This window comes from Salmo salar, chromosome 19, assembly GCF_965601325.2.
Source record: "Salmo salar chromosome 19, fSalSal1, whole genome shotgun sequence".
Lineage (NCBI taxonomy): Eukaryota > Metazoa > Chordata > Actinopteri > Salmoniformes > Salmonidae > Salmo > Salmo salar.
This window is the reverse complement of record NC_138309.1, coordinates 48,967,828-48,990,238: the sequence shown is the minus strand read 5'-3', so window position 1 is coordinate 48,990,238 and position 22,411 is coordinate 48,967,828. Positions and strand designations below refer to the sequence as shown.

At 40.5% G+C, this 22,411-nt stretch overlaps 2 protein-coding genes across 3 annotated transcripts in view; one reads left to right on the top strand and one right to left on the bottom strand.

Annotated features, from left to right (window-relative positions):
* Positions 1-3,943, top strand: part of LOC106578887 (carbonic anhydrase-related protein 10) — a 330,090-nt gene extending 326,147 nt beyond the window's left edge. The window contains exons 9-10 of one of the 2 annotated variants that reach the window (XM_014158122.3): positions 124-196; positions 2,535-3,943. In XM_014158122.3, coding sequence (XP_014013597.1) covers positions 124-158 — 35 coding nt within the window. In that variant the 3' untranslated portion in view covers positions 159-196; positions 2,535-3,943. The remainder of the gene's footprint in view (positions 1-123; positions 197-2,534) is intronic. The other variant, XM_014158123.3, reaches the window with a different exon arrangement.
* Positions 3,944-5,718: 1,775 nt separating this feature from the next.
* On the bottom strand, positions 5,719-8,492 carry LOC106578890 (C-type lectin domain family 4 member M). The gene is made up of 6 exons (XM_014158126.1): positions 8,406-8,492; positions 7,889-8,022; positions 7,658-7,749; positions 6,659-6,793; positions 6,416-6,527; positions 5,719-6,278 (listed from the first exon to the last, which is right to left on the bottom strand). The coding sequence occupies exons 2-6, from the start codon at positions 7,968-7,970 to the stop codon at positions 6,196-6,198; spliced, it is 504 nt and encodes a 167-aa protein (XP_014013601.1). The 5' UTR covers positions 7,971-8,022; positions 8,406-8,492; the 3' UTR covers positions 5,719-6,195.
* Positions 8,493-22,411: the final 13,919 nt, after the last annotated feature.

Genomic DNA, 22,411 nt, shown 5'->3' with positions numbered 1-22,411 from the left:
TTTCCAAACGGCATCTGAGATTGTGGGCCAAACTACTTCATAACTACAAAGACAACTCAGCATCTCAGTGTGATTCAGGGACTCGCATGCAGTCTGTTTATCATCTCCTCTCCTCTGTTTCAGCCAATATATCTGGGCAACTGCTGCACAAAATGTGAATTTTACCCCTGAAGCGTATATACAGTGAGGGCAAGAGGTAAACCCCCATTATTCATTGTATTCTTCTTCCAGGATCTACTGTACTGTAGCCAGACTGTTCTGTTCTCTTATCCTCTCGCTCTCTGATGAAATTCTTATTCTGTGCAGCAGTTGTTGAGAGATTGAAACACATACACACACACACACACAGACACACAGACAGACAGACAGACAGACAGACAGACAGACACACACACACACACACACACACACACACACACACACACACACACACAGACACACACAAGAATGTGAAGAATGTGTGCACCCACACATAATCAGGCTTACCCCCCCACACACACACACACACACACACAGTATGTGGTACTCTACCTCTCCAACCAGCCCCCAGAGAGTAAACAGAAGCAGCACAATAGCAGCAGGGTTGTCTCTTGTCTTTAATTACACTAGTTGTACATGTTAATCTAGGGTTAAACCTTGAAGGCAGGGGAAAGTCAACCCCCTCATAGCTAGGTGTCAGTGGGCTAATTGAATGGGAAATATACTGCTCAAAAAAATAAAGGGAACACTTAAACAACACATCCTAGATCTGAATGAAAGAAATAATCTTATTAAATACTTTTTTCTTTACATAGTTGAATGTGCTGACAACAAAATCACACAAAAAGAATCAATGGAAATCCAATTTATCAACCCATGGAGGTCTGGATTTGGAGTCACACTCAAAATTAAAGTGGAAAACCACACTACAGGCTGATCCAACTTTGATGTAATGTCCTTAAAACAAGTCAAAATGAGGCTCAGTAGTGTGTGTGGCCTCCACGTGCCTGTATGACCTCCCTACAACGCCTGGGCATGCTCCTGATGAGGTGGCGGATGGTCTCCTGAGGGATCTCCTCCCAGACCTGGACTAAAGCATCCGCCAACTCCTGGACAGTCTGTGGTGAAACGTGGCGTTGGTGGATGGAGCGAGACATGATGTGCTCAATTGGATTCAGGTCTGGGGAACGGGCAGGCCAGTCCATAGCATCAATGCCTTCCTCTTGCAGGAACTGCTGACACACTCCAGCCACATGAGGTCTAGCATTGTCTTGCATTAGGGGGAACCCAGGGCCAACCGCACCAGCATATGGTCTCACAAGTGGTCTGAGGATCTCATCTCGGTACCTAATGGCAGTCAGGCTACCTCTGGCGAGCACATGGAGGGCTGTGCGGCTCCCCAAAGAAATGCCACCCCACCCCACACCATGACTGACCCACTGCCAAACCGGTCATGCTGGAGGATGTTGCAGGCAGCAGAACGCTCTCCACGGCGTCTCCAGACTGTCACGTCTGTCACATGTGCTCAGTGTGAACCTGCTTTCATCTGTGAAGAGCACAGGGCGCCAGTGGCGAATTTGCCAATCTTGGTGTTCTCTGGCAAATGTCAAACGTCCTGCACGGTGTTGGGCTGTAAGCACAACCCCCACCTGTGGACGTCGGGCCCTCATACCACCCTCAAGGAGTCTGTTTCTGACCGTTTGAGCCTTAACATGCACATTTGTGGCCTGCTGGAGGTCATTTTGCAGGGCTCTGGCAGTGCTTCTCCTGCTCCTCCTTGCACAAATGCGGAGGTAGCGGTCCTGCTGCTGGGTTGTTGCCCTCCTACGGCCTCCTCCACGTCTCCTGATGTACTGGCCTGTCTCCTGGTAGTGCCTCCATGCTCTGGACACTACGCTGACAGACACAGCAAACCTTCTTGCCACAGCTCGCATTGATGTGCCATCCTGGATGAGCTGCACTACCTGAGCCACTTGTGTGGGTTGTAGACTCCGTCTCATGCTACCACTAGAGTGAAAGCACCGCCAGCATTCAAAAGTGACCAAAACATCAGCCAGGAAGCATAGGAACTGAGAAGTGGTCTGTAGTCTCCACCTGCAGAACCACTCCTTTATTGGGGGTGTCTTGCTAATTGCCTATAATTTCCACCTGTTGTCTACTCCATTTGCACAACAGCATGTGAAATTTATTGTCAATCAGTGTTGCTTCCTAAGTGGACAGTTTGATTTCACAGAAGTGTGATTGACTTGGAGTTACATTGTGTTGTTTATGTGTTCCCTTTATTTTTTTGAGCAGTGTATATATTGGGATGCTAACAGAATGCTAACTAACAGATACTGTAGAAATGTTGTTATTTAGCGTACATTGCTAATATTAACATGGACACCACAGCACCATATCGCTATGTTCAATGCATTCTGTCTCAATCCTAACAATGTATTGCCATGTTAAAATGAATGTTATAGATGCTGCAGGATAGAAAGGGGCTCCGTGCTAAACGTGCATGTGCATAGAAAGTAGTGTTCTTCTCACCCTGTCCCTCTCCTCTCTTCCAGTGAATGAGTGGCTGCTAAAGTAGTGTCTCTTGGGTGAGCACAGAAATAAGACACAATGACAGAGACAGGAGGGGGATATGAGAGAGAGAGAGAGAGAGAGAGAGAGAGAGAGAGAAGGAAGGAAGGAAAGAAGGAAGGAAGGAAACAACTGGAAACCGCACCAAGGCTGCATCTCATCTAAGATTATTTCATGTAAAAAGAGAAAAAAAGAAACTGAACATTATCAAGTAAAAGACTTTGTGTTGCTTTGCAAAGAGACTACTACTTTTCATACGTACATCAAGAACTATTTGAATTCCAACACATACTAACTGACACGTCCAGTACAAATATATCTATTATGAAACCTGTTTTGATACTGATACTTTTTTGGGAGATAACAAAATGTTTAAAACGTACAAAAACACTGAAGCATTTATTTCATACAGCCTCTTCTTCACACGGACTCAGTAGGACTGATTGGGACTTTTAGCCTTTGTACATAGACACCTTGCTACCAATGAGATCTTAAGGACTTATCAAGACAATGCCCCTAGTGGTTTAGACAGAGAAGGTCTTCAAGGCTCATAGCTGCATCGTCATCACCGTCACCTACAAGGCATGCCGACTGCAACAACCCAAGAGAGCTAGACCTTACATTCTTGCCTTGTGATAGTAGGTCATTATGAAAGGAACAACGGGAAAGGATCTTCTGTCTAACTGATGAACCGATGAGTGTCTTGGCCTTTGTTGTATATAGTATAATTATCAGTACTGCTGAAAAACTGAATATGTAAAGAAAAATACAAATAAACATTTTAAAAGATATATTAAGAGGATAAAAAAAGATGAGTATTTTAAAGGCCCAGTGCAGTCAAAAATGTGATTTCTTGTGTTTTATATATCCATACTATGAGGTTGGAATAATACTGTGAAATTGTGAAAATTATGATAATGCCCTTTTAGTGTAAGAGCTGTTTGAAAAGACCGCCTGAAATTTCAGCCTGTTTTGGTGGGATGGAGTTTCGGCCTTCCACGGTGACATCACCATGCAGTAAATTAGTTAATACACTGAAAGAGTTCCAAACCTCTCAGAGAATAACAACTAATTGTCCCTTTTACCCTCCCCAATCAGACCAATCCCAGACAGGTCTAGCAAAATTCTTGCTTGAGAAATTGCCCTTTGCTAAGAAGCTATTTTTGTTTATTTTTGGCCATTTTAATTGAAAATAATCACAGTAAGGTACTTAATTGTTATCCAGAAATGATTTGATATTGAGATTAACACCGGCTGCAATGGACCTTCAAACGCTTGGTGCACTTTGAATTGTGGAAGCAGTTCTGAGCTGAAGCCTGTTTTATTGCTTACAATGGTCTTACACTGTGTTTGAGTAATGTTATCAGCCCAATAAATGTGTCTGGAAAGTTCACTTTGGAAAATATGCTTCACTTTACACTGTTGTTTCTATGTATCTGGTTTTGTGCTTAGTCATTGAATGAAGTTAGCGTGGTGAGCTGTGCACGTTGGGGAGTGAGCAGACCGGTCTCAACTACAGCAAGGTGCTATATGTCATCCAGTGGAGAATCCTCAGAGGATTTCATAAAAAATAAAAAAGTTATCCTTTTTAGATAAAACTATACTAAATATATTCACGTCACCAAATAAATGATTCAAACACACTGTTTTGCAATAAAGGTCTACAGTAGCTTCAACAGCATTCTGTAGGGTAGCACCATGGTGTAGCCGGAGGACAGCTAGCTTCCGTCCTCATCTGAGTACATTGATTCAATACAAAACCTGTGACGCTCATGGTTCTCACCCCTTCCATAGACTTCCACAGTAATTATAAAAACTTCCATAGGACATCCTCCAACCTATCAGAGCTCTTACAGCATGAACTGACATGTTGTCCAACCAATGAACGGATCAGAGAATGAATCTAGTACTGAAAGCATAAGCTACAGCTAGCTAGCACTGCAGTGTATAAAATGTGGTGAGTAGTTGACTCAAAGAGAAAGACAATAGTTGAACAGTTTTGAACAATTTCTTTTAAAAATTAAGGAGTAACAAGAGATAGAGAGCTAGCTATATATATATTTTAATTACTTTAAATGTTATTTACATAGGTAGCAAATGCAGTTAGCTAGTTTAGCCTACTCAAACAGAGAGGGATACCATGGTAGCTAGCTGGCTGTGACTATCCAACACTGTAACTTTTCCAAGTCATGGTAAGCTAGTTAGTTTAATTTAGTTTTTCTAATTTATTGCCTACCAGGCCCGCCGTTGTAACTGCTATTTGTTTACTGACTGTACTGCATGATTATAGCGGGTTTACTAGCTAACACGTTAGTTCCATTAGCTACAGTATGTTGACTATGACGTTACTTTAGCTAATATGGTGACAACGATGTAGGCTGTGTGTAGCTGTTATGATAGGAAGGTTTGGCTTGGAGTGGTTTTTTTTCGCCTGGTCACAGACAGCTGATGTGTTGTGCATTGAAGTCCACAAGTGAAGGAAGAGGGGAGAGAAGGAAAAGTTGTTTGCGAGAAGGAATACAACGAGCTGTTTGTTTCTTGTAGATGTGAGAAGGAATACAACAAGCTGTGTGTCTTGTTATGAAAGTGAACTGTTTGCTTGTGGTCAGGGATGTATCTATTCCGCCAATTCGGTTGAAAAATGTTTTTGAATGGAAGAAAGCGTAATGAAACGGTTATAAACATACCTGAATTTGTCCAATAGAACTAATGATTACACCCTAGATCAGCTAGATACAGGCAAGAGTGTGCAAGGCGGTATTGAATATGTCATGGTCTGTCCATGTCTGTCTGTCACCTCAAATCTTTCTCTGGACCTGTGTGCACCTACGTTTTAAACATTCATTCATAGACTACGTTGTAGCAACCTCATGATGGTTATAGGGGAAATTCAAGTATCATGTGGCTAGTAGGCTAAATCTATCGATGTTCCATTGAGCTGGGTGAATGGAATATGAATGACAGTCATCCAATATGGTGTAATAGAAATAAGGCCATGCTCATAAAAAAAATATCTTCCTCTCTCATCTTAAAGGGCACCGACCGCCATGTGATGTTAGTATCACCTCCTTGATGTCTCACACATGGTACAAGGTACCAGAAACCTATCAATCAAGCTATCACATAGAAAATGCTATGTAAAATAGATTGACCATGCCTGAGAATGGGTGCTGCTGAAAGGTTTTATTCAAAGACGGATAATCAGGATCACACAATTCCACCAATTCTTTCAATATTCCATAAGAGTCAAACCATTAAAAATGTGCTGAGACTAATTTCCCCTGTACATTCAACATTATCATGTTTGTGTTCTTAGATAATGGTCGGTTGTGAGTTAGTTTGTTTGTGGATAAAACCTTGGGTGCCTCGATGGTTGGTAGCTTAAGGCTAGTAAAGTACAGAAAACATGAGAGAAAATGCAATTGTAGAATCAACCCGACAATAAATGTAACAATTGACAATGGCAACCAAAGACAGTGTAATTGCCATTAGGTCACTTTTTATCATATTGTTTTCAAGTATTCAACCGGTCCTCAATCAAAGCAAAGGAGTTTACATGCGATAGCAGAAAAGAAAATCAGAGTATGTTGGCGAATCCCTTTACACTCGCACACTGTGTGGATGGTGTTGGACTCCTCTGCCATCTTAGGCTACTCCACCCGTAGCAAATCTCATGCAGACAAAGGTACAGCCACTGTCACACTTGATGTCATCGAAGCCCTCAGCCCCTGTAGAGGACAATGTCCATGTTAGTCTCAGTGGAAGGCAACAGAGAAATAACGACAGCACTTCGCTCAATGAGACAAATATGGAAAATTACAAATATCATATCATACGTTACTGTGAATTTTTAAAGTTTACTGACCTGCATAAGAGTTCAGTGCCACACAGTCTTCATCTCCCCACTGCTGAGCTATGGCACTTTTGGACCAGAACCAATCCACGGATGACCCATCAGTCCACACATAAGTCCCTTCCTGTCAGGGAGAACATTTCAAGGTTATCAACATCTTCTTGAAGGGCAGTAGTAACTTATCAAATGTCCAAATAAAAGAGATGTGAAATAAGACCTTGGTAAGTGCTACATGAGTCTTAAGGATTGTTTTACCTGCTCCAGATCATTCAGTCCTACCCAGGCATAAGCAGAGATACTCTGGGTCTGCTTCACCATGGAAAGGAGAAGCTGGTATTCTTCAACGCTGTGGACAGCAGCTAGGGTACCCCTATCGCTGTTGCAGTAATCCTTTATGAAGAAACATCCATATTTTAATTGATTTCTTTTACAAGCCTTGACTATGTAGACATTTGATCAGTAGTGGTACACTAACGGAAAACTGTAATTTATATGGTAATTTGGGTATTATCAACAGTGAAATGTCTCAGCCTTTATCTTTTTTCCACTAATTGGTATTTTGACCAATTACATCAGATTTTTTCACATCAGATCTTTTTCAGCAGTGATCTGATTGGTCAAAGATAAATTAGTGAAAAAATATCAGAATTGTGCTGCCTGTGTAGTCGCAGCCTAAGTATTGCAGAAACACAACATGAATAACAAAAAGTGGCTATGGATGAAATAGATCAAAATAACTTTTCAAAATATGAAAAACATTCAAAATAAATGCATTGCTGCATTTCATTGGAAAACACATTGCCACTTTTAGGTTTGCTTGCGCCAATCCCTGGTAATTACAGTAAAAGACTGTTAAATACAACCCCCTCCCCCCAATTAATTTAATTAATCCATTCATTCCGAATAAGGTAGCATTTCTTTGCTGTATAGATTCTGTATTTTGGATGTTTTCACTGTATTTCGAACGCTTTTAAACAATATGATTAATCACAATTAAAACTTTAGTGCATAAAAATTACAAAAAGTGAAAATGAGTTAACTGATTTACTCTGACAGCCCTAGTATTTATATTGCAGTAGGTCTACCGTAATATGAAATACAGAATGTTACTTGCCACTGATCTGCCTGTAAGTTAGTGTCAGTGTAATAAAAATAAGGTCATTTTAATTGGAAGTTTAAGTTATTTTATATTCTCTTTTACACCGTCACTGTAAATGGAAGTGTTGTTAGATGCACTGCAGGTGGGACACTTACCAGTGCTTGCTGCCATCCCATTTGTTTATTAACCATTCTGTAGCAATGGGGTATTGCACTGTCTGGTCCAGTATATCCACTTGGACAGACATCTGGAGAGAATGTATTTTTTATTTGAAATCCCTGCAAGCTTGAAACCTAACTACTACTAATCACTTAGAACAACAAATAGAAGAGAAAAAAAAGATATTCAAAATTAACTGGATTCAAGTGGGATTGGTTGTCACTTACAATGAGGATTGTGGGGGAGGGCTCCAGTTCCCAGAAGGGTGAGGAGGAGACAGGCAAGAACAGACACAGTTACGACTCCCATGATGATGGATAGAAGATCTTGATGGTCTTTTGGCCTTCTACTGCAGTTCTTCCTATAAACAGAATTATATCAAAAAGTGTACTACTCAGGAAAACCCACAGCGTTACAGATTAATGTAGGATATAGATATAATTGTTATTTAAATACTACAATGTTTTTTGCCAACAACAAATGAAAACATTTTAGGCCAGGATTTAATCTGATCGCGCTTTTTCTGCAATGCACGTTTTAAAGGCAATGTTTCTGTGTTCGCAGAGGCCACAGTCCTATGTCGGCTCAATCGGAAATTACTTTTAAATGGTGCATTGTCCAAATTCGCGATTGGATTGAATCCCGGCCATTAATTTATACTTTTTGAGGCATAACCCTGTTAATATGTCTCTCTTTTTTTAAGACAATAGTTAAAAGTTCTTATAAAATCATAAAGACCCTCACCAAATTCAGAGGAGAGAAACTGATGCGTGTCTTCCTTGAAGTGTTTCTTCAAGCAGAAAGTGCAGGTGTCTTTTCATTCGAAATGTTAGCCCTTTTAAAGAGACATTTGGGGAAGTACAAGTAGAGATATCATCTGCAAGTCATATTACCATTGCAGCAAGTAGTGATTATGATCCATAATATCCTTGGCCCTGTCCATTTTTTTAAAATATTGTTTTATTTAAATCGTATGTAGCGTTACATTGAGGCCTATGCATTGCTATGCATATTGTGAGAAGTACATACACACTAAGAAGTACATACACACTATCCCCACATGAAAGTTCATGTTTAATATTAGAGTTGTTATTATTATTTATTTTTTTACCTGAATGTCCACAAGCTGAGTGGCCGGTTTATCTTTCAAGAATGCTATTCAAAAGGTACAGTAGACCACAGCAGCAGTTAATAACCGCTTGAATGATAATGGCAAAATGTAGATTTCCTCCTAAATAGACATACTCCAAAAGTAATTATATTTCTTGAGAGGGCCATAAGCAATAACTAGCCATGCTTATACTGCCAGAAAGACTACAATCTCACCTTTCTGGTAAAAATAGTTATAAATTGCTGAGGTGTTCTCAATTCCCACTGGGAAATTGGAAGGGGCGAACTAGGACTATCGATCAGTGTACGTTGTCCACAGATGGATTTATAAGCAAACATGTTGGTTGGAACAGGTACCGGAACCACGTGCCTCCCCAATTTCAGAGAGTTTACATTCAAGAGGTTAACTGCATACATGGAGGCACTGTTTATAGCCCATGGGACATGGATCGGTCTATAGATCTCCTGCCACAAGTTATTGCTGCGTCCTCCATAAATTCTGTGATACACCAGACCAGTCCAATTGTTTTTTGTTTTTTTAAGATTACAGCTATTCTGTTGTGGGGCAATTACATGTGATATTGAATGTTGAGAAAGTAGATAACTAAAAATATGCAAGCAGGTTGGCAATATTTTGTAGTCATTGTCAAATGTATTGGCTACATATGCAGTTGTGATAGCAGAACCGCATATGTAGCTAACCGCGTAGCTAGCAAACAATTTCTATTTGGTTCAAATAAGGTATTATTCTGAAGTGTAGAAACACTGTGATGTTGACATAGAATGATACAGAATTACTTAGAAACCACAACCTGTTGGTATTTAGCAAGTTGTAGTGACTATGGCCATCATCAACATATTGCAACATATTTCTTTGTAATGGTGAGTTAGGAGACTTCCTCTTCACATGGTGAAGTCTCATGTTAACAAGTAAACCAGATGGCTGTGTACATTTTAATAATTTAGCAGATAACTTACAGGAGCTATTAGGGTTAAGTGCCTTGCTCAAGGGTACAACACATTTTTCATCTAGTCTGCACTGGGACTTGAACCAGTGACCTTTCAGTTACTGGCCCAACATGCTTAACCGCTAGGCTACCTGGACTACAAAATGACAGTATGAATTTAATTTATTTTGGGAAATTTAAATACCCTGCCAACAAAAAAGCTGCCAGAATGATAAATGTGTGTATGCCCCTTAAGGTCCTTGTGTAATGTGATATTGTACCCCCTAGCCCAATTGTCTTTTGAATTGAATTTATTTTGGGAAACAGACATATAAACTCAGCAAAAAATGAAACGTCCCTTATTCAGGACCCTGTCTTTCAAAGATAATTCGTAAAAATCCAAATAACTTCACAGATCTTCATTGTAAAGGGTTTAAACACTGTTTCCCATGCTTGTTCAATTAACCATAAACAACTAATGAACATGCACCTGTGGAACGGTCGTTAAGACACTAACAGCTTACAGACGGTATGCAATTAAGGTCACAGTTATGAAAACTTAGGACATTAAAGAGGCCTTTCTACTGACTCTGAAAAATACCAAAAGGAAGATGCCCAGGGTTCCTGCTCATCTGCATGAAAGTGCCTTAGGCATGCTGCCAGGAGGCAGGAGGACTGCAGATGTAGCCAAGGCAATACATTGCAATGTCCGTACTGTGAGACGCCTAAGACAGCGCTACGGGGAGACAGGATGGACAGCTGATCGTCCTCACAGTGGCCGACCACGTGTAACAACACCTGCACAGGATCGGTACATCCAAACATCACACCTGCAGAACAGGTACAGGATGGCAACAACAACTGCCCGAGTTATACCAGGAACGCACAATCCCTCCATCAGTGCTCAGACTGTCCGCAATAGGCTGAGAGAGGCTGGACTGAGGGCTTGTAGGCCTGTTGTAAGGCAGGTCCTCACCAGACATCACTGGCAACTACGTCGCCTATGGGCACAAACCCACCGTCGCTGGACCAGACAAGACTGGCAAAAAGTACTCTTCACGGACGAGTCGCGGTTTTGTCTCATGGACGGATTCTCTGATGGTCAGATTTGCATTTATTGTTGAAGGAATGAGCGTTACACCAAGGCCTGTACTCTGGAGTGGGCTCGATTTGGAGGTGGAGGGTCCATCATGGTCTGGGGCGGGGTGTCACAGCATCATCGGGCTGAGCTTGTTGTCATTGCAGGCAATCTCAACACTATGCGTTAGAGGGAAGACATCCTCCTCCCTTATGTGGTACGCTTCCTGCAGGCTCATCCTGACATGACCCTCCTGCATGACAATGTCGCCAGCCATACTACTCGTTCTGTGCATGATTTCCTGCAAGACAGGAATGTCAGTGTTCTGCCATGGCCAGCGAAGAGCCTGGATCTCAATTCCATTGAGCATGTCTGGGACCTGTTGGATTAGAGGGTGAGGGCTAGGGCCATTCACCCCAGAAATGGCAAGGAACTTGCAGGTGCCTTGGTGGAAGAGTGGGGTAACATCTCACAGCAAGAACTGGCAAATCTGGTGCAGTCCATGAGGAGGGAATGCGCTGCAGTACTTAATCCAGCTGGTGGCCACACCAGATACTGACTGTTGCTTTTGATTTTGACCACCCCACCCCCCCTCCTTTGTTTCTTGGACACATTATTCCATTTCTGTTAGTTACATGTCTGTGGAACTTTTTCAGTTTATGTCTCAGTTGTTGAATCTTGTTATGTTCATACAAATATTTACACGTTAAGTTTGCTGAAAATAAACGCAGTTGACAGTGAGAGGACGTTTATTTTTTTTATTCTTTGGAGTATACAACAAAATGTACATTGTGGACCCACTTGAAAGTATTATTAAAATGCTTGTTTCCAAAGTGGACCTTGATGGTAAAAACAATAACACACAATGATTAAAAGGCAAGACAAAATTTCAAACAACCATGAATACATTAATTTATTTTGACATCCTAAAAAGTGGCACTATTTGCCGCACTTCTCCCTAACCTTAAAAATCAACCATATTCATTTCACATTAAAACAATCTATTCATTGCACATCATACCTACAGTACAGTATCATTCAAATAAATACACCTGACCAGCAGTAGGGGGGCACAAGGGCAGTGGAATGGTTTCTCTTACTCAGAGAACATTGTCCAAATGAAAACCTTTGCCTACTGTTTAAAGCAATTTCTACTTTTGCTTTGCTTGGTCTCCAGGGGGAGGCTATTCCATAGACAAATCCATGTATAGAAAAACGTGCTCCCCGCAGTACTGTTTACTCTTGGGATTTTACAAGACATAGCACTAGCTCTGGTATTGTAACTGTGTTGGTTATAGACCATATCAATATGGTTATTCAAATAACCTGGGGCACGATCATTTAAGATGTCAAACATATAATTAAGTTTAAGTTGGTTCACTCTGGAATCCAAAGGCAACAAGCCCACCTCCCGGAACTCCTGTGTGGGTCCTGGAGGAGACATTCAGCATATACCTGATAGCATTATTTTGCATGACCTGCATTCTCTTTTTTGATAGCCCACTATACCAAGCAGAGCAGGCATAATCAAAATGACACTGAATCAAGGTTGAGACAAGAAGTGTCTTAACTTTGATCTGGTGTTACGATATAAACATGTCAATTTGGTCGCCATTTTAGAAAGAATTTCAGCAGCAATCAGGTCTCCAGAAATGGATTGATCTAGGGACACACCAAGATAAGTTACACTTGTTTTAGATACAATCTTCTTGCCTGCACAGTTTACCTTTATCTTGTCAGCCCTAAGCAATCTACGTTTTGTTCCAAACAAAATCAACTCAGTTTTTCCCAAATGTAGCGACAATTTGTTGTCAGTTAACCAATCTCTAACAAAATGCAAGTCCTTACTCAGGGTCTCCTCTATGTAAACGATATCCTTTCCTAATACCAGTATGGCTGAATCATCAGCATAAAGCATAAGATGGCACTTTACTGTATCTGGCATATCATTAACATATATAACAAATAAGAGAGGCCCTAAAATGTATCCCTGCGGTACTCCACAGGATATTTCTTTGGCCTCTGACAGAACATCACCAACATTACATACTTGTGTTATGTTAGTCAGATAAGACCTAAACCAATTCACTGCTACATCATTTAGACCCATACCTTTCAGTTTCATCAGGATAATATCATGGTCCACAGTGTCAAAAGCTTTCTGCAAGTCTAACATGACCCTATCTGTATAGTTCCTCTTCCCACTTTCCTGCTTGATGTGGTCAAAAAGGTGGATAAGGCAAGTAACAGTGGAATGAGCTGTTCTAAAGCCAGATTGGAGTTCATGAAGAAGTTTGTGCTCGAGAAGGTATCCCTCAAGTTCATTAAAAACTAACCTCTCAACAACTTTGGATAAGGTGCTGAGGATTGACACAAGTACAGCCTGTAGTTTCCTACATTTGTTTTACTGCTCTTCTTGTGGAGTGGAACCACCCGGGCTGTTTTGAGATCATTGGGAAATGTACCACTACTAACAGAAAGGTTTACAATATGTGTTATGATTTTAGCAGTGACACAAGCACTATGCTTTATGAATCTTGCAGGAAGATTATCCAGCCCAGTTGCTTTGTTTGTGCTCATTAAGCATATTAGATTGGATACTTTGTCCTCTGTAACCATGCACAACTCAAACAAATAATTTATGATATCTTTTCTATGGTAAAAGTTGTTAATGAAAGACTGGCCATAGTGTCCAGACAAGGTGGGTAACTTCTTAACCTCTTGGGGCTAGGTGGGACGCTAGCGTGCCACCTGTGGTGCACTCCATCAACAGCAGGTGCATTTCAAGAGCGGCAAATTTGAATCCAAATAAATGTCAAAATTCAAATTTTTCAAAAATACAACTATGTTACACCATTTGAAAGATAAACATCTCCTTAATCTAACCACGTTTTACGATTTCAAAAAGGTTTTACGGCGAAAGCATAAATTTAGAGTATGTTAGGACAGTACATTTACAAGAGTTGTGTGTAATGTTTTGTCAAGTCAAAGACAGGGTCACCAAAACCATAAAACCAGCTAAAATGATACACTAACCTTTTACAATCTCCATCAGATGACACTCCTAGGACATTATGTTAGACAATGCATGCATTTTTAGTTCTATCAAGTTCATATTTATATACAAAAACAGCGTTTTACTATGGCATTGATGTTGAGGAAATCGTTTCCCTCCAATAACCGGCAGTCAAGTCAGCGTCAGAAATTAAATAATTAAAATTAGAAAACATTGGTAAAATATTATATTGTCATTTAAAGAATTATAGATTTACATCTTTTGAACGCAATCAACTTGCCAGATTTAAAAATAACCTTACTGGGAAATCACACTTTGCAATAATCTGAGCACTGTGCCCAGAAAAATACGCGTTGCGATACAGACTAGACGTCATGTTGGGGAGATCTAAAATCGAAAATACTATGTAAATAATCCATTACCTTTGATTCTCTTCATCAGATGTCACTTCCAGGTATCACAGGTCCATAACGAATGTAGTTTTGTTCAAAAAAGCTCATCATTTATGTCCAAAAATCTCCGTCTCGTTAGCACATGATGTAAGCCAGCCGGACTTCTCGTCATGAACGAGGGGAAAAAATATATTTCCGTTCGTTCAAACATGTCAAACGTTGTATAGCATAAATCATTAGGGCCTTTTTTAACCAGAACATGAATAATATTCAAGGTGGACGAATGCATAGCCTTTTATAACGTATTGGAACGAGGGTACCCAACATGAAGTAGCGCGCCAGGTGTCTAATGGGACATCACCGTTCCATGGCTCTTGTTCGGTCAGATCTCCCTCCAGAAGACTCAAAACACTTTGTAAAGGCTGGTGACATCTAGTGGAAGCAATAGGAAGTGCCAAAATATTCCTAAACCCCTGTGTTTTTCAATGGGAGAGGTTTAAAGTCAATACAACACATCAGGTATCCACTTCCTGTCAGAAAATGTCTCAGGGTTTTGCCTGCCAAATGAGTTCTGTTATACTCACAGACACCATTCAAACAGTTTTGGAAACTTTAGAGTGTTTTCTATCCATATATAATAAGTATATGCATATTCTAGTTACTGGGTAGGATTAGTAACCAGATTAAATCGGGTACATTTTTTTTATCCAGACGTGCAAATGCTGCCCCCTAGACCCAACAGGTTAACCAGAGATGAGGCTATAGATGAGGCTATAGTGGTAAAGAATATGGTAAAATAATTTGCAACCTTTGCCTGGTCAACACATAAACTGCATCAATATCCAGGCCAATACTATAGGATTTTACCTTATGGGGAGCTGTTGAGCCAATGTCCTTCAAAATGTTCCACAGTTAACGAGGCTGATGTAAGTTGTCATTAACAGCTTCTATGTAATGTTGGGATTTGGCCTTATCCATTTCCTATCTTGCCTGGTTTCTACAGTTAATTAATATAACCATCATCATCTTGTTGTAGATTTGTCCTTCTGAATCTGGCCAGGTAGCGATCCCTTTTCGTTATGAGTTCTAAGATCTCGGAAGTGATCCATTTCCCTGACCTTGATCAACATCATCACAGTTTAGTACAAATTCCAACTACTTCTACAAAACGTTCCTTTGAGAATTGTTTCATAGACCATACTTTCATGTAGTTATTACCAGGCTCAAGTAGCATTTTGCATTTCTTACGGGTACAGTAGGTTACGATATGATCACTAAAACCAATATTTAAGACTCCTGACTGACAGACGTTCCCTTGGTCTGATACAATAATCAAATCCAAAGTTGATTTACTGTCAGTACACACTCGGGTTGGCGCAACAATCAGTTGTTTTAGTCCAAATAACTGATTAAAGTTATACAAGGCATTTACTAGTGTAAGCCTCCACGTCAGGAGAGACAAGCATGTCAGTGATGTGCAGGTTATAGTTACTGGTAGCATGCATTCATTGAGTTCTCAGCCATTAGGTCTAGTCACCGTTACAAACGTAAAAACGTCCAGAACAGTCATTCTGATTCTGATTGTAAAATAGCATTTTGACTAAAACATCTCTGATAAAAAATGCTCAATTTTAGAAAGATAACTTTTGCTCATGCCAAACTACCAGGAAGTCTGAAAAGCTAGAACCAATTGGAATTGTCTGCAATGTTTATCAAGCTAGATCATCTTGGACAATTTAAGTTGAAACAGGGTGAGGTCTGGCTATATACAGTACCAGTCAAATGATTGGATACACCTATTAATTTAAGGGTTTTCTTTATTTTTTTAAATTTTCTACATTGTAGAATAATAGTGACAACATCAAAATGACAAAATAACACATCTGGAATCATGTAGTAACCAAAAAAGTGTTAAACAATTCAAAATATATTTTAGATTTTAGATTCTTCAAAGTAGCCACCCTTTGCCTTGATGAAAGCTTTGCACACTCTTGACATTCTCTCAACCAGCTTCACCTGTAATGCTGTCCAACAGTGTTGAAGGAGTTCCCACATATGCTGAGCACTTGTTGGCTGCTTTTCCTTCACTCTGCGGTCCAACTCATCCCAAACCATCTCAATTAGGTTAAGGTCGGGTGATTGTGGAGGCCAGGTCATCTGATGCAGCAGTCCTTCACTCTCCTTCTTGGTCAAATAGCCCTTACACAGCCTGGAGGTGTGTTTTGGGTCATTGTCCTGTTGAAAAACAAATGATAGTCCCAGTAAGCGCAAACCAGATGGGATGGCGTGTTGCTGCAGAATACTGTGGTAGCCATTCTGGTTAAGTATGCCTTGAATTCTAAATAAATCACTGACAGTGTCATCAGCAAAGCACACCCATACCACCTCCTCCGTGCTTCACAGTGGGAACCACACATGCAAAGATCATCCGTTCGCCTTCTCTGCATCTCACAAAGACACGGTGGTTGGATCCAAAAATCTCAAATTTGGACTCATCAGACCAAAGGACAGATTTCCACTGGTCTAATGTCCATAGCTCATGTTTCTTGGCCCAAGCAAGTCTCTTTTTATTATTGGTGTACTTTAGCCTCTTAGCGCACGGATCCCATTAACTGGATCAAAATTGCCAACATCCGGTGAAGCTGGAGCACGCCAAATTCAAATTACAAAATTGTAATATTAAACATTCATGAACATACAAGTGTCCTATATCATTTAAAAGCTTAACTTCTTATGGGCTGGTGGGACGGTAGCGTCCCACCTGGCCAACATCTGGTGAAATTACCGAGCGCGAAATTCAAACTACAGAATTATAAATATTTAACTTTCATAAAATCACAAGTGTAATACATCAAAATAAAGCTTAACTTCTTGTTAACTTGTTTGGGCTAGGGGTTCCGCTAGCGGAACGTTTCCACAACATCCGGTGAAACTGCAGAGCACAACATTTAAAAATATTTTACTTTCATACATTCACAAGTGCAATACACCAAATTAAAGCCTAACTTCTTGTTAATCTAGCCACCATGTCAGATTTCAAAAGCCGTTACGGTGAAAGCAAACCATGCTATTATCTGAGGACAGCGCCCCGTCAAACATCATAATTCAACCCGCCAGGCACAACAGTTTTCAGCTGTGCTAACGTAATTGCAAAAGGGTTTTCTAATGATCCGTTAGCCTTTTAAAATGATAAACTTGGATTAGCTAGCACAACATGCCATTGGAACACATCAGTGATGGTTGCTGATAAGGGCCTCTGTACACCTATGTAGATATTCTTTTTTCTTTTTTTAATCTGCCGTTTCCAGCTACAATAGTCATTTAAAAAATTAACAATGTCTACACTGTATTTCTGATCAATTTGATGTCATTTTAATGGACAAGATTTATTTTCTTTCAAAAACAAGGAAAATTCTAAGTGGCCCCAAACTTTTGAACGGTAGTGTATATATAAAAATAAATATATCACAGTCAGACAATAGTCATTTATCTTGATTAGGGACTGTGAAACAGCCCGGGAACAAACCAGGGTCTGTAGACCTCTCCGCCACTCAGGAGCCACTTGCCACTTGTATTTATTTATGGATAGCCAGGGGCACACTCCAACATCATTTACAAACGAAGCATGTGTGTTTAGTGAGTCCGCCAGATCAGAGGCAGTAGGGATGACCAGGAATAATATCTTGATAAGTGCGTGAATTTGACAATTTTCCTGTCCTGCTAAGCATTCAAAATGTAACAAGTACTTTTGGGTGTCAGGGAATATGTCTGGAGTAAAAGGTACATTATATTCTTTAGAAATGTAGTGAGGTAAAAGTAAAAGTTGTCAAAAATATAAATAGTAAAGATACCCCAAAACACAACTTAAAATAAAGTACTACTTAAGTACATTGCATGACTGGTGGCTGGTCTCAGACGAGCCCACAGGTGAAGATGCCAGATGTGGAGATCCTGGGCTGGCTTTGTTACACACGGTCTGCGGTTGAGGCCGGTTAGACATACTGCCAAATTCTCTAAAATGACATTGCTTATGGTAGAGATATTAACATTAAATTATCTGGCAACAGCTCTGGTGGACATTCCTGCAGTCAGCATGCTTATTGTTTGCTCCCTCAACTTGAGAAATCTGTGGCATTGTGTTGTGTGACAAAACGGCACATTTTAGAGTGGCCTTTTGTTGTCCCCAGCACAAGGTGCACTTGTGTGATGACATTTAATCAGTTTCTTGATATGCCACACCTGTCAGGTAGCTGGATTATATTGGCAAATGAGAAATTCTCCCTAACAGGGATGTAAACAAACTTGTGCACAAAATTTGAGAGAAATACACTTTTTGTGCATATGGAAAATGTCTGGGATCTTTTATTTCAGCTCATGAAACCAAACGTTAAGTTTATATTTTTTGTTCAGTGCATGTATGCTTTAGATAAATAGCGGAAACCTCTAATTATATTTGCTGACGTGCTGCAGTCAAATTTTGGCACCAGGATACTAGCTACCTACAGTAACAATGTAAATCACACCACTCTGAACACACCTTTGTAAAGAAATGTAACCATAAATAAGATGTGAAGAAGTACGGCTACAGGATTTTTATACATGAGGGGAGGTCCTCAGGACTAATCTAAAATACACAGGTTCTTTACATCAGCGAGTGGAATAACCAGTCAGATATCAGACAGAAATATAAGCTTTATTCACAACTCCTGAAGCAATGTAATAGGAGATGTCCTCAGATAGAAATGTCTATGGCTTTGCGTTCAATACTTTGTCAACAAATGTTACAGCTCATTATCATAGATCAACTTCATCACAGGCAAGCATTCAATGTATTCAAGTATTCAATGTCAGGCAGTTTCAGTAAATATAATGGTTTCTGTCTCGACAACCAAAAGCAACAGATATCTAGGGAGGTGTGCCATGGGAGAAGAGGAACGGGTACCAGTGGTTACAGGCACACTTCCATTAACATACTTACGATTCATTCTCATCATCAATTTGGTCTAGGCCACAGTTGCCGCACCCGTCCTCCCAAGGCACGCCAACCTGCACATAGTAAGGTGATCCTCTGAACGAGGGACAACAAAGCTTTAATAACAAAAGCCAACCCCTTAATTGGCTAATTACAGACACCTGGTGCTGACAGAGCCTGCGTTCAACACTAATAGTTTCACCCTGTTACACCTTCTGCGACGCTGGTTACAAGGCTGTACTTAAATTAGGTAAGAGAATAAGATGTTACCATTGGTGTACTAATATTAGAGATGTTGTGATTTCACTAAAAAACCTTAACATCCAGCCTCCTGAATTCAAATGTTTGACATGGCGAAAGGGACCAGTAACTTTATGATTAAACTTTATCAATGTAGAAGCAACAGTCATTTTTTATATTTGGTAATTGTGGTTACTTTGATTTCAAATGTAAAGGTCTTTGAGATCTGAGGGGGAAGGAAGATTTCCTGAATGTTGGGATAAAAAAGAAAGGAGGGAGATTGCATGTACACACACACACACACACACATACACGCACACAAAATGTCTGTGTGTGTGTGTGTGTGTGTGTGTGTGTGTGTGTGTGTGTGTGTGTGTGTGTGTGTGTGTGTGTGTGTGTGTGTGTGTGTGTGTGTGTGTGTGTGTGTGAGAGAGAGAGATCCACCCAGCTTCAGGGCATATAGCTCCATTGATCCAGCTCTTTTTATTTAATTATCTCCCAATCAATCCAGGATGCCTCTTGGTACAGCTGAGCTAACCCTCCCGATGTGGAGAGAAATACCACCACTACTTCTCTGTCTGTGTGCTTCATCTCCACACTTTTACAGATGAGAGAGAGAGAGAGAGAGAGAGAGAGAGAGAGAGAAGGATTGGAAATGAGAGAGCGAGAGAGAAGGATTGGAAATGAGAGAGCGAGAGAGAAGGGTTGGAGATGAGAGAGAGAGAGAAGGATTGGAAATGAGAGAGAGAGAGACGGAGAGAGGCAGAGAGAGAGAGAGGCAGAGAGCAAAAGAGAAGGATTGGGAAATGGATTGAGCCATAGATAAATACCATGTTTCACTCCTGTTTTACCCCCCCCCCCCCCCACCCCCACCCCACAGGCAGAGGCAATATATATCCTGTTAGGGCTAGGGGGCAGTATTTACACCGCCGGATAAAAAACGTACCCGATTTAATCTGGTTACCCACTCCTACCACAGTAACTAGAATATGCATATACTTATTACATATGGATACAAAACACCCTAAAGTTTCTAAAACTGTTTGAATGGTGTCTGTGAGTATAACAGAACTCAAATGGCAGGTCAAAACCTGAGAGATTCCTTTACAGGAAGTGGCCTGTCCTGACCATTTCTGGAACTTCTTTGCCATCTCTATCTTTTACTAAGGATCTCTGCTCTAACGTGACACTTCCTACGTCGTCCATAGGCGCTCAGAGCCCGGGAAAAACCTGAATGTCGTCATCCCAGCCCCAGGCTGAAACACATTATCGCCTTTCTCAAGTGGCCGATCAAGGGACACTGGGCTTATGCGCGTGACCCCGACCGCCCCCGCCTTTGGGATTTTTTCCTCTGTTTGCCGAAAAGGAGATTCCCTGTCGGAATATTATCGCTTTTCTACGAGAAAAATGTCGTAAAAATTGATTTTAAACAGCGGTTGACATGCTTCGAAGTACGGTAATGGAATACTTAGAATTTTATTGTCACGAATTGCGCCATGCGCACGACACTTCTTTACTATTTCGGATAGTGTCTGGAACGCACGAACAAAACGCCGCTATTCGGATATAACGATGGATTATTTTGGACCAAACCAACATTTGTTATTGAAGTAGCAGTCCTGGGTGTGCATTCTGACGAAGACAACAAAAGGTAATCAAACTTTTATAATAGTAAATATGATTATGGTGAGTGCTAAACTTGCCGGGTGTCTAAATAGCGAGCCCGTGATGCCTGGGCTATGTACTTAGAATATTGCAAAATGTGCTTTCACCAAAAAGCTATTTTAAAATCGGACATATCGAGTGCATAGAGGAGGTCTGTATCTATAATTCTTAAAATAATTGTTATGCTTTTTGTGAACGTTTATCGTGAGTAATTTAGTAAAATGTTAGCGAATTCCCCGGAAGTTTGCGGGGGGTATGCTAGTTCTGAACGTCACATGCTAATGTAAAAAGCTGGTTTTTGATATAAATATGAACTTGATTGAACAAAACATGCATGTATTGTATAACATAATGTCCTAGGGTTGTCATCTGATGAAGATCATAAAATGTGAGTGCTGCATTTAGCTGTCTTCTGGGTTTTGGTGACATTATATGCTGGCTTGAAAAATGGGTGTCTGATTATTTCTGGCTTGGTACTCTGCTGACATAATCTAATGTTTTGCTTTCGTTGTAAAGCCTTTTTGAAATCGGACAGTGTGGTTAGATTAACGAGAGTCTTGTCTTTAAATGGCTGTAAAATAGTCATATGTTTGAGAAATTGAAGTAATAGGATTTTTAAGGTTTTGAAAATCGCGCCACAGGCTGGCAGTGGCTGTTACGTAGGTGGGACGAATTCGTCCCGCCTAGCCTAGAGAGGTTAACAAACTATAGTTTTGACAAGTCGGTTAGGACATCTAGTTTGTGCATCACACAAGTAATTTTTCCAACAATTGTTTACAGACAGATTATTTCACAATTGGTCAGAAGTTTACATACACTAAGTTGACTGTGCCTTAAACAGCTTGGAAAATGCCAGAAAATTATGTCATGGCTTTAGAAGCCTCTGAAAGGCTAATTGACGTCATTTGAGTCAATTGGAGGTGTACCTGTGGATGTATTTCAAAGCCTACCTTCAAGGTGCCTCTTTGCTTGACATCATGGGAAAATCAAAAGAAATCAGCCAAGATCTCAGAAAAGAATTGTACACCTCCACAAGTCTGGTTCATCCTTGGAAGCAATTTCCAAATCCCTGAAGGTACCACGTTCATCTGTACAAACAACAGTACGCAAGTATAAACACCATGGGACCACGCAGCCGTCATACCGCTCAGGAAGGAGATGCATTCTGTCTCCTAGAGATGAACATACTTTGGTGCGAAAAGTGCAAATCAATCCCAGAACAACAGCAAAGGACCTTGTGAAGATGTTGGAGGAAACACTTACAAAAGTGTCTATATCCACAGTAAAACGAGTCCTGTATCGACATAACCTGAAAGGGCACACAGCAAGG

What these genes read in the sequence shown, in the direction of transcription:
- LOC106578890 (XM_014158126.1), bottom strand. Translation starts at nt 7,970, where the DNA reads ATGGGAGTCGTAACTGTGTCTGTTCTTGCCTGTCTCCTCCTCACCCTT. An exon ending in TGGGATGGCAGCAAGCACTG is followed by an intron (nt 6,794 to 7,657) that starts GTAAGTGTCCCA and finishes TTCTTCATAAAG; the next exon opens with GATTACTGCAACAGCGATAG. An exon ending in GACTGAATGATCTGGAGCAG is followed by an intron (nt 6,528 to 6,658) that starts GTAAAACAATCC and finishes TCTCCCTGACAG; the next exon opens with GAAGGGACTTATGTGTGGAC.